An 18,188-nucleotide genomic window follows, 5' to 3' on the forward strand; every position below is an offset into this window, starting at 1 on the left:
CTCATAAAAGTACAATTGCTTGCAGCACATTACAAAGCTTGTACATCCCTGGGTTCTGAACTCAGCAGGAGTCACAATCATTCCAAGAGAAAAATTTGCAGCTGTACAGCCAGGTAAAACAACATCTGGAGAAGAGAGTTCTCCAGAACCACCCAAAATTCTCAGAACTGGCAAATGAAGTGGCCATCCACTGACAGCCCATCACAATTCAGACCACCACAGTGCAACCACCCAGTACATTGGGAAATCACCCACTACTCAGGCTGAAGTGATGCATTCTCAAGCTTCCTTGATTCAATGGTTTTATTTTTCTTAAGAATACTTCCAGAGGACAGAGAGACACAGACATTTTACAAGTCTTCATATTCAGTTCTTTCTCCGATCCTTTAAGAGAAAAAAACCTGCAAATTGAGTCTTTTTAGTAAGTGACAACACTGCTCTCAGCTCTGGCTAGGAGACAGTCCCTGCCCCAAAGAGCTCCCATTCTAAGAGAGAGAGTAATACAAAGGTTAGGTTCACAGGGAAAACAACAAGGAAGGTGACACGGTTTGTCATGCTGCTGGTGCCATACATGGAGACTGGTACATCTTTTTGTGCTGGCAGTCAGTACATAGACACCGAATAGACCACACATTGCACATGACAGAACATGTTCTCTCTGCAGGTGTTTGGAAGGGAGAAGGTAAAGAAGCTCTCAAGAAAGTTTTCAAGGCAGTCCTGTGACGAGGAAGGCATTTCTTCTATGTAGAAATTTTTGCCTATTTACATCCTTTTTTTTTTTTAAAAAGAAAATAAAATTATAGTTAACATGCCAAAACCACATTCATCAAATCAGTTGCCTTACAAAAATAAAATTTTCAAACAATGTGTTTCTAAAATAAATATCAATAGAGATGGAAAAAATAAATACATGTATCCAAGCTATCTTGTTAAAACACAAAAAGGTACAGTTCCTTACTGAAAAGTAGCCATGGAGTCCCAATTAAAGCAGCAATAGTTAGTTCAGAGCATCCTTCTCTTCAGTAACACATGAAGAAGAGTCCCAAGCAGCAAAGAACAGATTCTTAATAAAAGAAATATATAGGACTATGTTCCTTATAGAAAAGTACAGAACATTTTCTTCTTTGCTGAACAACAGAGGCTAAAAAACAGTGTTCCATGATTATACCCCTGCTGAAATTTTCTGGTATTTCCAAGCAGTGAGACGTTAACATCTTTTCTCTTGTTATGAAAAAAGAAAAAAAAAAGAAAAAAAAAGCCCCATCTGTGAATTTGATTGTTTGTGAACATATGTGTATAGTCCCCTGATTGAGCAAAAAATTAATCCTTCTTAAAAATACTGAGCTACTTCTCCTCCCTCTCCCCAAACAGCAACTCTCCCATACAGAAACAAGACATTTTAATACAATGCTGCCTACAGAAGGACTGTTACAGCATAGGGACCAGGGGCAGCTCGACCTCAGGCAGGAGACTTTTACTGCTTGGGAGTAAAAGCTGCACTTTTAGCTGCACCAGTATGGGATGGTCCAACATGAAATCAATGTTTCCATGGCAGCCCCTTGCATTTCAAGGGCTAGTTCATTGCCCTGAGCTCCTGCTGTCAGGAGTCAGTCTCAGTTTGGCCGGTAGTAGTCACAGTGCTCTAGGTAATAGGAGGCAGGGTACCCTATTCCCCACTCTCATAAGGCAGCCGTACCACTCCAGGAAATCAGTTTCCTTCTTGAAGGTTTCAGTTTTTTGTGGTCCTGTATGTCCTCTTACTTTTTAAATTGTTTTTCTACCTATTTAAAAGGAGCAACATGCCCAGATTAACAACAGTGGTCAAGTAGGCAAAGAATAAAATGTCCACAATGCAAGCTCTACATAGGTTTACAATGTATTGGTCATGCATAAACCCCTACAGATCCTGGCAGGCATTTAAACATTGAAGTTGATGTAAGATCAAATTGCTAATGAACTGACTGCTGAATGGACTGTAGCCAGCTTGAAATCACTGGTAGGTTCTGCATCTGATGTCACAAGACTTAAGTCATGTCAAATCAGTGGTCATCTACTTTAGCCCTTTTTGCTTTCAAGGAAAGATGCTGCAAGAAAAGAAAAGAAAAATTGCTTAGCATATACACAATCAGAAAAATGTTCAACTAGAAAGCTTTCAGTCTTTAATCCCCAATTAAAGAAAATCTTATACAAATCTCAAAGACCACCCTTCCCAAGCTCTGCTTGTTACCAATATTAGCTAAAATAAACGTAAGAAATAAAAAAACCCACATGTACCCCAAAGTGGTATTCTGGCTCGGTATAAAATATTATCTTCTAGTACTTCTGTACTAACTGCAAGCACAGGAACAATTTCCCACTGGAAGCAAGTTGCCAGCATGTAAAAACACAGAGATGGACATGTGCTCCCAACAACACATATGCATAAACACTAGGACTATGTACATGAAGTACAAGATTTTAACTAATGTGTTAACACTGCAGCTGTAGTTGCATTGGACCTTTGAAACTCTATGCTCTTAAAGAAAAAGGCCTACAAAAATGTGGAATGAAAACATGAAGTCCTGCAAAACTTGGAATGAGACATAACTGACTGAGACCATGATCAAGCTGTAGAAGAAAATCTTTTCACACAGAATGCTATTCAGTTATAATTTGTTTTTAATTCAATACAGGAATAAAAATTCTCATATTTCAGGAATCACTTATTAACACAAAGATGTATCCTTCAGTAGAAAAAGGGTCTGAATGCCTATAAATTAGCATAAATTTGTGTGTCTTACAATGGCTTCCTCATTCAAAATTTACATGTATAATTCAAAGCTTTACACAACAGGAATATTTCTAATTTTTAAACATTTTATAAAGACACCCAAGCCTTTTGGCTGATAAGGATAACTGCCCAAACTGGAAAATAATTTTCCTCAGAACCAGCACTATCCTCCAGAGCTTCCATTTATTTTAGGATTAAAGCAATGCTTAGGTCATGCGGCAAACTGAGTTCATCTCTATCAAATCAAAAGGATAGCAATGGTAAAAAATAGGTTCTAATGTAATTTCATAGCATATCTACAACAGTAGTAGTACTACCTTGAAAAACATGTTCTCTCAGTCAGATAAGTACTACTATTCAAGACAAGCCTTCTTCACTTACAAAAAGCAACTCAAGTTTTGCCTGAACAAGTCATTGAGTCACATTCCCCAACACCACCTACCTAAAGGAAAACCTCATCCCAAAACTGAGCCTGCGGAGAGGTCGTATCATAATGGGATGTTGTGTTATGTATGGGATATTACAGCATGTAAATTTGTGAGTCAAAAGGACTAATTATTCCAGGAGCAGATTTGATACAACTGGAACAGTGGCTCACCTGCTTCTTACACCATGCTTGCAGAATATCTAACAGCAGCTAAAGACTTAGGGGTCTACCCTGCAGGGGTCATTACTGCCTTTGGCAAATGCATTATAGAAAAAAAAGGCAAAAAATATTCAGCTACTTATTAAGTGCATTTATAGGTGGTAAGTGTCTGGATAACTGAGATGAATTTTCCAAACTCAATATTAAAAAAACAACCCTCTCAAGTCAATTACATGGACAGATGCCAATGCTGCTGTATACTGTAACCACAGAGGTATGTCCTAAGGTGCTCCATGCACCACAGTGTTTTTCTTTTTTCCAAAAACCCCAGGAAGTGAAAGAAAACAAACATCAGATTCTCAGAAAAGTCAAATAGTGTAGCAGATGTGTAAATCAGAAACACCCATTTTTGCAACATGGCTGCCCATATGCACAGATCTCTTGCTTTGCATAGGTCTGATACACAAGTGCATTTTTTTCACTTGGTATTTTGGAAATACTTCACTAATTTAGAACATAAAGCTCAGTAGTTATTAATCTCCCATGGGAAATTCACTTGCAAGATCAATTTGGCAACCTTGCTTGTACAGTATTTACATGCAATGTGGTATCAACAGCTCCCGCATAACTAACATTTAGATAATACCAATCCGGTCCTCAGAATGACCAGTGAATAAGTCTAGATTGATGGATTCACATGGGACAGAGTTGATAAAGGATGGTGACAACTGTTAAAAGATACTTGTAAAGAAAACATATGTATATCACACACAACAGGATTTGCAATAAAGGTTTGCACAAATAGCAGCTGTTCTTTGCCATTTCAAGTTTGAACAGATCAGAGCTGATTTTTTTTTGCAGTAAAGATAATTAATGCTCAGGATTTGCACAAACATTTGCAAAGCATGCAGAGACTCCTCAAATTATTGTACAAAGTATGGCTGCTGCCTAGCTACAGTGCTGCTCAGAGAAGTGCTACCAAGTGCCTATATTCAAGTGTAAAATGGTTGAAGGCTTCATTTACCAGTGATAGGCTATTTTGTAACTTTGAGATCATGTCTGTGGGCTAGATAATAGGGAAAAAGCTTTCATGCATCAATTTATTATCCTCTTTCTTGATATTAAAACCACTACAATGAACAAAACAAAATTCATTTTTGTACCATTAAATAGACAACAACAAAACATAAACACTTAAAAAGTTCAGATACAAGAGCTGCTAGTGCAGCAATGGTACCGTTTGGGCTTTATGCCGATTCCGTACCGTTCCTTGCTGATAAAAATGAGGTGCCAGTTCCAAGAGCCAAGCAGATTCAACGGCAGTCACATCTCTCATATAATATTTAGCAGTCTGTATGACTTCATTGTAGACTACCCTAGGAAAAAGAAAAAAAGAAAAGAAAAAGTGTTTGCTATAAAGCAACGAGGGAGAGAGATGATTAACAGCATGTTTAGACAGTTTCAGATACATGCTGCCAGAGGTAGTATTTACAGAGTGACAAGAGAGTCTTTACGTTATAATACAGCCTCTTACACCTCTTTGCTTCTGGTTGTTCGGAGTACTCTACATTAAGACAACCGTTAGACTGCCATTAAAAACACCTTCACATACTACCAGGACACATGGATGCAAGGTATAAAAGAAAGAATATTTCTTATAATGGGGCCAAAGGTGACTCATAACAGATGCTTTGGAAGCGAGAATAGTAGTTACTCTGTAATATCATGAGGAAGGATGTCAAAAGCACCAAAACCCTGGACCCATAATAAGTAGGGCACAAATCACAGCATGACTATCCCTGGTACCTGTCTGCCAACAAGCAAGATAAGGATTAGAGGAAGAAATCAGCTTTAACTACTGCCAGAACATCTCCTGGTAAAAGATTTAGAAGCAGATAGCCATGTGGACTCAATCCCTGCTGCCAGCATGAACAGGTTGCCAGCATGGGCAACCTATTTCTAAAGTCACCCTTCAATAAGGAAAGTCATTTTTACCAAGTAAGCGCAAACCCACACGCTGAAGGGTTAGTCACCAAAACTGTAAGTCATTAGCTGCCTTCTATACACAGTAGAGCTGCAAACCCACAAGGTTTGTGGTCTCTCATTAATTGGTATTTTGCTCTCAAAAGCAAATAGTAGAGAGTCCAAAATTCTCTTCTTTGCCAAACACAGCCCGAGACCTACCAATACAGCTAAAGAGAAATCTGAGGAAAACAAACAAGAATGAGAACACATTTTATATACACCTGTAACAGACAGACAACTGAAGCCCTCTGTATAGGATGGGTGCCCAGGCAGCAGTAGCACTGAAGCTAGGGTTGCTGAGTAAGTTAAACCCCTGTCTTAGAGGATGCCATGAGCCAGCAGCATCTTTAAGCTGGTGGTGGCAATACCACGTGGCCTTGGAAGACAGGTCTGCGCCTGGTCTGTAACACAGGGGTCCAAAAATAGATTTAAGCCCAGAATCAGTATTCCCAAAAACTCCAGCAATACTGCTGCCACCAACAGCAAAGAGGCTGTGAAGCAAAGAGCAGCCTTAAGGTTTTGCCAGTTAAGACTTCCAGCTAGCTGTCTACAGTTCTGCTTTTCTATATGTCTGGAAGTGCCCAAGGCTGGGATGGAAATTCCATGCTGAGGGCTCATCAACTAAAAGTTGAGCCCTGGAGGACATGTATGCTGGAACAAAGAATTCTTCCAGTACTCTCCTACCACCAGACTTTCTTTCCAGATTAATTTCTTCTCAATTTATTCTTCTTACTGTCTGTTACTCTCCCATAACCTAACTTTTTTCAGTATGTTACCTACTGTAAGCTAGAAAATTTCAGAAGTATATCTGCAAACTATTCTTCTTATTATTTCAAACAAATTGTGTTTTATTTTTAATAGCAGTGACAGGATGTTAAAAAAACTGGTAAACCAGCAGCGAATCAGGCTGGTTTCAGTGGCAAAAATTACTTTAGCTACACTCTGCTCAACTCAGCCCTGAAGAATTAGTACAGTTAAGAACAAGTGAGCTGGACTCATTTTTATTTTGTGAGCCAATGTAATTGATGGCTAAGTTCCAATCAGTTACACTTCTGCAAACCCTACACAACAGGTGTAGGAGCCCAAATTCAAAGACAACAGATGACACCGGTCAAGTTTATCCTTCAAAGTCTCAGCAACAGGCAAAGAAGGACAAGAGTCCAAATACTTCAGGTTGATCATGCTGACCTGGTAGCTAGAAACACACTTCTAATTGTTATCAAAGCATCTCTGACACACAAATGGAATTCTAATATCCCAGCTAACACGAAAGTACAACCACTTCTTTCCTCAATCTGCTAGACAGCCATAACTTCTCTCAAAGTTTTTGCATCATGCATTAGACACATATGCCCTCTCCTAGCAAGCCATTTGCAATTACTGTAGCACCTATTTGACAGAACATTTACTTAACAGGCTTAATAAAAGTAAATTAATCCTAGTTCTATCTAGGTACAGAGATTACTTGGAGAGCAATTTGCAGTGCAAAATATGGTGCCTATTAAAAAAAAAGGGTCACCTGACTCTGCTTACCAACTTCTGCAGGTTTTTTGGACAGTTAAACATCACTCTATTTCCCTGATTTATTTGGGTACTGCCTACAAAAAGATGCAAAGGAAATACCAATGGAATTCTCTCTGTGGGAACCATGACCTTCATATCTAATCCTCCACTGATGGAGAAAAGTCATTCATGAAAATGTCTGGATGCTGAAAATATCTTGTAAAGATCACGAAGCAAGTGAAATCAGCTTTAACTTACCAGCGTGGAGGTTTCTCTGCATACAACACTGAAGTGGGGTGGATATGAAGTTCATGGTCATCACGGATAGTCCTTGAAAGCAAGATACTAATTCAGACCGTGCATCTGTTTATTGCTTAACATTTGGTTCCTTTCATCCCCAGTAAGAATGTTTAATAAAAGGCAACAATAAGAGAGCTAGAGCAAATTAAAAACATTTGCATTTAATGAACAGGCTTTCAGATGAAACCAGGCTTAAATCTTGGCCAAAGGATAATTTAAAGTCCTAAAAGAGTTCTATCTACATTAAATAAAAAAGTAGTGTTTCATGCTCTTACTGAGAGTGCTACAACAGAGACACTGTACTTGATTGTATTAACACAAGCTAATTACTATTAGTAACAGCTTCCCACTATCAATAACTCTAATTATTTATATTTGCCAAAGAGAAGAGATAAACACTGAAGCAGTTTGAAGATACAAAACTTCAAATATTTAGTAAATCAAACCCTACATGTTTCTTATGGCAGGTGTCTAGAGAAGCAGCTCTTTGTTGATTATACTTAGATGTATCCAGTCAAAGGAGCTTTTAAACTAAGCAACAGCTGTAATGAAGCTATATATATTTACCTGTAAGCTCCAGTAGAGTGGAATTTAGCTGCATTAGCAAAAAATCCAGAAACTATGCATCTCAAAACAGGATCTGGATCACCTGAAGAAGAGAATTTTTATGTAAAATGAGTCAATGGAATGGCAAAAATCCCCAAAATACCCCTTAATCATCTCAACTTTTCACACTGCATCAAGCTTTGAAAGGAAAGGCTTGAAGGCAGACAAACCCTGCAATCTCTTTTGACTTCAATTTCACAGCAAATCAAAATTACTACATAAAAAACTACTGTTGCCACTGGTGTCTCCATGAAGATAGTTTTCACAGTCCTTAAGGAAACCTTGTGTGACAGCACTGAAGTCTGATTTTTCAAAGCAGTTAGAGACAAGTGCTGAGTAGTAGTCATGGCATCCATGCACGCACAGAACAGCTGGAAATCAGATCCCAATGAATGGACATCATTTTGAACATACTAGAAAAATAGCTTTTTGAAAAGTGAAAAATAGGTCACCTCCTTCTCTCTTATGACTCTTTTGGTAAGTCTGTCCATTCAATATATAATCAGTGGTGATAATCTCTTGCTGGAAAACGTAACTAATCAAGACTGGACTAAATGTTAATTGTAAAAATGGGCTAAAATGCTCGTCTACGGTCATTTTTAGGAAAAAAACCCCCTGGTTTTAATTAACATTATTTTTAGGCCAGGGACAAAATACTCAAAGGTTACAAGAAAAGCAGGAAGCAGACCAACAATTTGGAGACTTCCTTCAATATGTATTGGACAACAGGTTTAAAAAAAATATTTCACCTTCACTGGACTTCTTTGGCACTTTAAAGCGGACAAGAAGCTTTTTCAGCTGCTCTCTTACAACAGAAGCTCTAACAAGCCCTTTGTAGTTCAGAAAGTGTTCTTGACACCACTGAGAGCTCTTGCTGTGCTGTACAGTGAGAAGAATAGAAAAAATTACAATGAAATACCATCAGCAAAACAAAACCCAATCTCTTGGATCACATAGCCTTGTTCTGTTTTTCTTCTGTCTCCTACAACATATTTATTGTTGTTTTTCCTGAAAATTACCTGTTTACGTAGCAACTAATAAGGGTACATAAAACCAGTATCTAGAAAACATGTTTCAAACAACAACTAAATAGCAGCAGAACAAATGCCATGGGGTATTTTCATACAGATGTGCTTAATTTCTTCATATGGTGAAAGAGAATAGCATCAGTCATTCCATTCACACACAAAAGCATCATATGATAAACTAGTCTGTATTCAATCTCAAAATGTAAACAACCTTTTCTGTACACTGTTTTCACTGGTCTTCTCTATGCAAAGAACTGTTTCTCCAGAAGCCAGCACTTACTCCAAGAGCTTCTGCATTTGGCTGTTTCTAAGAGAATTAGGCAGATATAAAAGCTAAACAGCAAAATTTCAGTTAGTGCCTGACTGATTGCTTTGGGGTTGGGGAGAAGGAAGTAATCTTTTAAACACTGCTTCAACTCAACACTGTTGCAAATACATTATTATAGAAGTGCTTTATACCAGCAAAATATACTTCTCCTAAATAGGTATAGCACTTCAAAACTGTTAAGTAAAACCTCAGCTTACAGAGAAGCATTAAGATTGATGCTAAACCTTAGAGTGGTAAATACATAAGGTCACTGAAAAAGAGGATATGATGATCAATGTGGCAATTTTTTAAAAAAAGACTGCTAGATTTAGATGCAGTTTATGATCAGTAAAACTCTGATACCTCTATAGAAAAGATGGGAGAATATGAATTTCATTTGGAATTTGATAGCTGTTTTTCCTGGGCCATTTCAAAAATCCCAGTCTCCTTGAAAATACAGTTGTCTACCCATAAGACTTTTGTGCTGTACCCAAACCAAATTCTTTCTATTCCCTGTTCAGAAGAACTACAGAAGGTCCGTGGCAAAATATGACCAGAATATCTTTTAAAGCATAATTATAACTTAATATACTTGGTAAGTCCTCAGCTTTGAGGATGCTATATCCAGAACTTTCAGAATCAGAACTGAGGATCGCAAGTGTTTCCCATTCCTGCAAATCCACATACACTTGAAAACGACTTACTTTGACAAAGGCTTCATAAACATTAAGCATAGTGAGATGATCACCTTCTTCCACAGCAAACTTTCGGTGTTGCCTGGTCTGGAGAAGAAGAAATACATTTTTATGGGCAGACTGATTTTTGCAAAAATCATGTCAAATACACTCAGTTCCCATCATCTCTGTATTTCCTGGTGACTATTAAAATTCTTACCGTATAGGGTAGTTTTTCTAGGCAACAGCAATATTTTACTAGCCCACCTATATTCAGAAGCACTTCTAAAACTGAAATTAAAAAAATGAACTGAAAATGAACCCCCAAAATCCAAGAGAGGGATGCATTAAAATTAGGCTTCTACTACCTATTAATAATTTGCTACATGCTAATACTTTCTTTTTTGTTCCTCTTGAAAGGAAGTGGTGTTTGGGGAGGTTTGGGTTTTTTGGCAAGCCCTTACGCTGACCAATATTGGTTTACAACCTTTCATGATTCTTGTCCTCAGAAGGAGGCTTTTAATACTAGTAAACTCCAAGGTTCCCACTGTTATTCAGTTTCTTCTTTTACCTATAACCAACAGGTAAAGTTCAAAACCTTGCTTCATTTTCATACAAACTTGCAGTCTGTAATGGGTATCAATAAAATACTTGGCAGAAATCCAGAAATGTGGAACTAACAAAAAGAAAATGAGACACAACTGAACTTACAGCCTGAGCTTTTTGATTTGGAGGGATCACAAAAATGTTTTGAATCTGCATCATGGCAGCAATTGTCAGAATCTCCTGGGAGCAGCCAAAATTTCCTGAGGAGTAAGTGGAGAAATTCAGTAAAGGAAATCTTCTTTCATTCAACTTAGCCCAATATAGAATAAAAAGGAAAAGAAGCAGAATATATTTTTACAGTATATAAAACCAAAATACCTAAACTCCTGGATTTTTTTAATATAACAGTGAATGTTTTTAATGGAAAACTTAAGACAAATGTGTTAGGCTTATTAGTGTGTTAAATGTATTAGACATACTATTTATTAGAGAGGTCCACCAGTTTAACCAATTATTTTCACTAAACAACATGCCAAGATGAAGCATACAGTTTGTTTCAAGTTTAGCAAATGTAATTGTAGTGTAGTATTAGACAAGAAGCAGTGTCCTCTACTCATCACAAGACTATGAAGAAAATCTGGTTTTTTTCCTCCTACCTGATTCTAGAAGCATCTTTGCAAACATAGGATTCAAAGGAAACTCTGCTATTCTCATTCCAAGAGGCTCTGTTAAACGGCAATGCATATCCAAACCTGCAGCGTATTAATAAATGTAGCTGTGATACAGGCAAAAGAGCACAGAAATTCTTCTTTAAGAATTTAATATGTACTAAAGAGCAGAATTACGAGCTAAAATACAGCCAATGCACCTAATAGTTGCTGAATGTATATTAAACTAAGCTTAAAGGCACTCCTCAATATCTATTTACTCTCCCATGGGTCACCGGGGTTTTTTTTGTTTGTTTGATTGTTTTTTCAAACATCCTTGAACAGACAAGTTTCTTCATTTTGACCAAGTTCCATTGCTATTACCAACAATTTAGAAAACCTGCAGTCAAAGTCAATGCAACGGCCAGAGTGCCTATTGGCTGTGAGACTTATGCATCTCCTTTTTAAGTACTTAGCAAGATCTTTGTTCATGGGGACAGGAAGCAGGAGGAGTCCTGATGAGAATAAAAAAAGGGCATAATTATGGAACAGGCATAACTGTAGAAACAGGAAGCACTGTGGGTAGGGGGCAGAGGGTAGAGAGGGCGGTAAGGTGCTATTTTTCTGAGTCACATCTGCTTAGGTCACGGAGAAAAATAATTTAACTTTAATAAACTAGAGCTGTACAGCTGGTGAAGATTCTCTACAGTTTAGTCTGCCTCATACATCAATAACTAAACTGTCAGCCATGTTCCAACTCTAACCTTTTTACTGGAGATGGTACAGGAGGTAGGCATGACAGCTTGCTTTTAGATTCCCAGGTATCACTGAGCAACCCTGCACATTTACCATTTTAGTTGTATGGCTTCCTACAGTCAAACATCTGCAGTAAGGTTTACCCATGCAAACCACTGAGTCATATTCTAATCCAGAGCACTATGCTGAAATTTCAGGGAACAATTTAAATGGAAAAGCATTTTCTTTGCAAGAGGACATGGGAAGGAGAATGAAAAAAAAAAAATTACAGACACAGGACACAATAAGAAGGAAAGAGCTCACTAAGAAAGGCAGCAAAGAGTGAGAATTGAAAGAGAAAACTGCAAGTAAGCCAAGTTATATGAGGTACGACAAGGAGGCAGAGCACAAGAGAAAAGCTACACAAGGAGGGACTAACAAGAGCCCAGTAATAGAACTTTGGGGCACTGTAGATTGCATAAATAACCACAGCAGAGTGGTCTGAGGAAACACAACTGTGGCCCATGCATTATATAAACATATTATTTGTCAGACTGTGTGGTGACAACAAACCACAGTTGTACTTCAGCTATGTTTCACAGAGAAAAGCAAAACCACAAATCAAGTCAAGGAATGAGATCTATAATATGCTGATCTTGTCAGCATATCTGAAACCACAGATACCTCTATCAAGTGTTTACTTTCCTTTATTACTTGATATGCTATCATCTCACTTATTATGACAATGTAGTAATTCACTCACCACACCCCTACACTGTTAACAAAACCTAATAGGCATTTCACATAATGTCACAATATTTTACTCAGAAACAGGTATGAAAGACAGCTTATGTGAAAAGATGAAGTAATATATTTAAACACATAGTCACAGAAACTGCAAAAGTTAAGGTATGATAGCTTTCATTTGACCAGTGCAATATGAGAAGTTTAAGTGCTACCACAATCAACAGCTTAGAATACGCCATCTTTCATCTACAGAAAGATAACTGCATTCCTAAGCAGGGAAGAGGAGAAGTTACCATCTTTTTAACTTCCTACAGGAGCATCAAGCCAAAATCCTTTGGCTTCTGCTGAATCCTACAAATCTCAGTGTAATTTTCCATGGATATATATAGAGAGCTTGTACACAGATGCCTATGTAGCAGTAAGCTTGAATATACACAAAAGCCCTGCATTGGATACTAGTCTGAAATAGGTAAAAGTTTCCTTGAAATAACCTTGGAAGCAACCACTGTATCCATATATATATAGGAAATTGGAGGTCTTAGAAAAAGATACTGCAAATATTTTTATTGAACATGTTTAGGAGAGATTATTCAAGTACTGTGGCACTAAAAAGTTTCAAGTAACAACCACTAGGATGTGATGGGCTGAGGGATTAAAACACTGTTTTAAACTTAGGTAGAGTGGTTGTTTCTGACAGGTGACAACTTACAAACAAATCTTCAACAAAATATTGGATCTCAAATAACGCTAAAAATAAAGCTACTTTTTACCTGGTTATTTACCTCCTAAATTATGCTTAAAAACAATAAACTCCAACTGACAACTCAGACTTTCAAAGGGGCATCAAAGGAGAAGACTGAGAGGAGATACTCTTGATGTAATCAGTTTGCATCACTGTAAAAATAATCAGTCTAAAAACAGTGATGTGTTTATTCAACAAAACTATCTCAACCTTAAAAGCGTCTGCTCTGCACAAGTTTCTCTGTTGGCACCGCATTGGCACAATAGGGTCCTGACCCTAAACTGCACATTTGCATGCTATTACAATGCAAATGATGAAATACATGTTCATACTTGCATAAGAGAAATTTAATCCTTACTGCATCTGCAAACGCTTGGGCAACTTCACTTCTGCAAGTTACATAAAATCTCCATAATAAACCACCTAAAACCTTAAACTTCAGCAAAAATTGAAGAGCGAATCTGTATATCACACACACACACACACACATTTCTTTCCATCTTAAACACTAACATCAGCATTTCTCTGCTTTGCTACAAAAGCTGGGCAGCCAAGAGAGTAACAGCTCTGTACTTTTCTGTGAAGCTACTATAAGCATAACACTTTTGCCAAAACATCAAACAGCTAATCAGTGAGTTTATTGACCTTTCCTCTCCATTTCCCTAAGGTGGTTTTGGCTGTGAATTCACCCTTGCAACATGCTTCTGAGCCACTGTGAAGGTCCTTGTTCCAGGCTTGAAAAGGTTGCCAAGAATGAAGTGCCTTAAGTGAAACCCTCCTTTGCAAGATGGAACTGAATCAGCACAGAGCAAAATCACGGCCAAGCAGAGAGTTACAGCTCCATGAGATTAAGAAGAGAGCAGACTGCCACAAGTTACAACGCAGCATTTGTAAGTGATGTAAAAACACCCACAAACCTCTGGAAGCTTCCAAAACTTACACAAGCTCCTTTACACTACTCTTTTCCTCACATTTACATTATGGAGCAAATATTGTTAACATTGAATGAACTACAAACACTGAGTTGAAGTTAAACAGAGTTTCATTTTGATTACTTGTTCTTGTGTCAAGTTTCTGTTTTGTTTAAGTTTATTGCATTCAAAAAGATTAAATAGCTGTCAAAACACCAAGAATATAACAGTTCTTCCTATAAACAAAATTAGACAGCATACATTCCACTAACCACAACAAAAAGGAATTGAAAGCTGTGGCTAAAAGTATTATAACAGGTTATAGGTATCCAGCAGTGGAATAATGAATAAAACCAAAATGAACACATTTAGAATCACAGAATATCTCAAGTTGGAAGGCACCCACCCATAAGAATCATCGAGTCCAACTCCCTGCTCCTCACAGGACTACCTAAAACTAAATGATATGACTAAGAGTATTCTTCAGACTCTATACTGAATTTGAGAACAAGCTGTAATTAGTAATTCAGAGAACATAATAAAAAAAGATATGCTATTAAGTAGCTAAATAGTAGAAAAGTACTTTGAATTATGCTCTCAGGTCTTAGAGCTGTTAGACTAGCTTTTCCTTCTTTTCATTAGAAGTTTGTGTGTATCTGTTTATTTGTCCATAACCAGAAAGTTCAATACTAAAACTAGAGCAGACTCTTTTTGCGAGCTGCATGCAAATGAGCTCCTATGCATTTAAAAGCATGAAAAGCAAGCAGGCTGTGAACTGAAACACAGACACTGAATGTGAGAAATATAGTTTCAATTCATCCAGGACAAAATGTGCTGCCTTTAGGAATGATCAGGTTGGTTTCTTTTTTTAGTGGTTGCATCATGTATTAACAGCTAATAGAATTAGAACAGTTTGACTTGCTACAGGTTTGAACTTTGTCTCAGCTGCAGGACCAACAACACTAACATCAATAGCACTACACTGCATAAGGTGTAGACTTCTAGCTGTAAGCCATACTACATTCAGAGCAGAGACACAGACTAGAACTCATTTTTAAAATTAGAACTCATTTTTAAAATTATAACTAGGTTAGCTCCTAATAACTTTTGTCAGTCATACCTTCACAATTGCATCAATGAGAAGGTCTCAAAACTAACGTGTGACACTTGCTTTGCTAAGCCATCAGGAAGCACACTCTCTATAGGTTTTAATTCTAGCATCCAATGACTGGCCTCTCCCAAATTCAAGCATCAGATTTTACTTACAATGTTTAGGCAGAGTTCCTGCACACATGTCAAGATCAGATAATGAGTGTAACATGCTAACAGAAAAATCTAAAAACAAAATTTAAACTTAAAATTTAAAACAATGCTTTTTAAAGTCTGACTAAGGAATAAACAAAGTAGTAATTATATCAAGCTTGCTAAATTCTAGGTTATTACAACCAGTCTGATCATGAAAGAGATGTCAAACCTTTACTTTCAACTTTTTTTGTTTATACTTGCAAGTGCTACATGCTTCCATCACTGGCACAGTAACACAAAATGAAAGATCACCACACCAAGAGCTTGAATATCTAACAACTTATCTAATTGGATGCAGGTAAATTTAGTGTCTAACTCATGTACTGATCTAATCAGTGTCTGAACTCCATTTGTATCTTCATACCACTCCGTAAGGACTAAAGAAATATATGATCTGCCTGAGAGAATCAAGTCAACACCCTCATCAGCTCAGAGCCCTGTTCCTAGCAAGGACAAATAGCTGGTTCCTTCCATAGAGGTGCAAGAAAATACACAGAAGATGGCTATAAAATACTTGTTTGCCCAATCTAAACAGTTAAATTCTAGTTTATACTCTATGCAATAGATTTCTAGTTCCTCTGAGTAAGTTATTGCTGCCTTTTGCTTGCTTATCTGTCTGAAATAACCAGAGGAAAAGTAAATTCAGAGGAGACCGAGGTACACTTTAAAAACACACCAACAAAAAGCTTCCACCAGTCAAGGCTGCATTTTCTCTTTCTCAAAGCACGGTTCTCAAATGCAAGTTTGATTAATGTCCATCCAATCACCAAATCCAAATTAACAATTTTTTTTCATAACACCTGTAACATAACTATGAATAAAGCAAAGCATAATATTCTCACCTCCTAAAGCATACAGCAATTCTAAAGCTTGCACCATTGACTGTGCAGGAGGTGGCTGTGAAGAAAAAATGTGCATTGTTTAAAGTTATCACCATAGAACACACAAGTTTTCACAAAAATTCTTAGATCTTCCTCTTTTGCAAAATCCTTAAGTTCTAACTACCTACCTTTCTACTTATGCAAAATGAAGAAAGAGCTCTCGGACTCTTCCTATCACCCTTCCACTGACCACCAGTGTTGCGAGTCAAAACCATCTCAACAGGCTCAGCATCATCACTATGATGCTCTCAAGATCGGAGCTAGAAGAGGCATATTTGCTTTGTGCAACAGTGATGCCAGTGGTGATCAGAATGATTACTTAACTTTCTTTTCTAATGCTACCATGTTAGTTTTTCACATCAATACAACAGTAGCTAGAAACTTTACATAAAGCAAATCTAAAAGTTGGTACTGCTCTTTTTAACGAGACAGACAAGCACAGGTTTAGTTCTGTAGATATCAATTTTTTTTCCCTCTTCATAAACTCAGTGCAAAGGGACTACAGTTACAGTTTTGCAGAATCTCAGAATTTGTCTTTCTAGGCCTTTCTCGACTTCTCAACATTTCTAACAGCAAATTCTAGAATACAAACAGTCGTTATTTCTAAGTTGTCACACACATTACTTGCACTAGTCAATTCCCAAAAACATGCTTTGCTGCCCGATAGTGCACAATGAGTTATGCTTTCCAAATTAACAGGGCAATGGTTACTGGTTAATGGTTCTATGGGTTATCAACAAGTCATCTACTGATCTTTCTTCACACTAAGGAAAGATGACAGACTTTACAGCTCAGGACTTACCGACAGAAAGGGGAACCTGAGCACGTTGTCAATTCCCAAAGCCTTCAGCTGCAGGATGACAGGTGCAAGGTTACTGCGCTGCATCTCAGGAACAGTGGACTTTGGCAACTTCTCGAAGTCCTCCTCTGTTGTGGAGGAAAACAAAGCAATCTGGGACTGAGTTTCAACTCCCACCCTATGTAGTCAACATGATAGAATCACACCCACTTCAAGTTAAAATTATCAAGCATGAACACTTAACAGGCGTTAAAAGAACTCTAACTCAAAGATGATCTTTCTCCCATTACTGTACTTAAAGAGAATTTAATTTAAATAGAAAATTCAACAGTTTTGGCTATACTGCTGATTCTGTAGCTGACCAACTCCATATGTTAATTTTAAATGTTATAAATTCTTCACAGAAATCTGGAAATGCTTTATTTCTCTTCTGTTTAATATTTTTATCAGAAAAAAAAAGGCAGGGTGCAATACTACAAAAAAACATTTTTTTAAAAGAAAGTTCAAAACCAGCATGCTTTCATTAAAAGAACACTTTAGTAGCTACTCAAACAAAAGGAGGTTTAAAAAGCATATTTAAAATAAAGACTAAGGATTGAAAAACTATTTATTTAACAATGCCTTTTTAAAAGCACATTCACTATAAAGTCTAAGTCTGGAAAAATACTTCATATAAGGTCAAAATCCCTGTACCTTCCATTAACCAACTCTTCTGCAGTAAAGGGTACACACATCCCTACGTTGATCTAAAACTCCAAGACAAGAAATACATTATTTTCACCTGAATTACTTTCATTTCTAGACAGAACCCTCTTCTATCTCTGGTCTATCTCAGACCTTCCGTAAGACAAAGATAGTGTACGTTTTCTCTACTTTTGTCCACTCAGTGCATTTTCTTCTTTTTTTTTTCCCCTCTCCTTTAAAATGTTTCTTAAAGCACACATCAGGCCAGCTCTTGAACACACAAAAATAACTTCAGTGTAGTCACGGTTTCTCCAGTAAAATACTTAAAAAGCTGTGTAAGCTGGATATATTATGCAGCAGACATTCTCTCCAGATTATTATTGGACACACAA

General features: G+C 37.3%; 1 protein-coding gene across 2 annotated transcripts in view; it reads right to left on the reverse strand.

The window, feature by feature from the left end:
* Positions 1-285: 285 nt before the first annotated feature.
* The window catches only part of DHX35 (DEAH-box helicase 35), a 33,203-nt gene continuing 15,300 nt past the window's right edge, over positions 286-18,188 (reverse strand). Inside the window, exons 13-22 of one of the 2 annotated variants that reach the window (XM_069806964.1) lie at positions 17,116-17,240; positions 16,275-16,329; positions 11,002-11,097; positions 10,511-10,605; positions 9,830-9,907; positions 8,540-8,669; positions 7,752-7,833; positions 7,143-7,214; positions 4,594-4,732; positions 286-2,084 (exon numbers count right to left, since the gene is read on the reverse strand). In XM_069806964.1, the coding sequence (XP_069663065.1) occupies positions 2,040-2,084; positions 4,594-4,732; positions 7,143-7,214; positions 7,752-7,833; positions 8,540-8,669; positions 9,830-9,907; positions 10,511-10,605; positions 11,002-11,097; positions 16,275-16,329; positions 17,116-17,240 (917 nt within the window). In that variant the 3' untranslated portion in view covers positions 286-2,039. The remainder of the gene's footprint in view (positions 2,085-4,593; positions 4,733-7,142; positions 7,215-7,751; positions 7,834-8,539; positions 8,670-9,829; positions 9,908-10,510; positions 10,606-11,001; positions 11,098-16,274; positions 16,330-17,115; positions 17,241-18,188) is intronic. The other variant, XM_069806957.1, reaches the window with a different exon arrangement.

Source organism: Haliaeetus albicilla, chromosome 2 (assembly GCF_947461875.1).
Source record: "Haliaeetus albicilla chromosome 2, bHalAlb1.1, whole genome shotgun sequence".
NCBI classification, from domain to species: Eukaryota; Metazoa; Chordata; class Aves; order Accipitriformes; family Accipitridae; genus Haliaeetus; species Haliaeetus albicilla.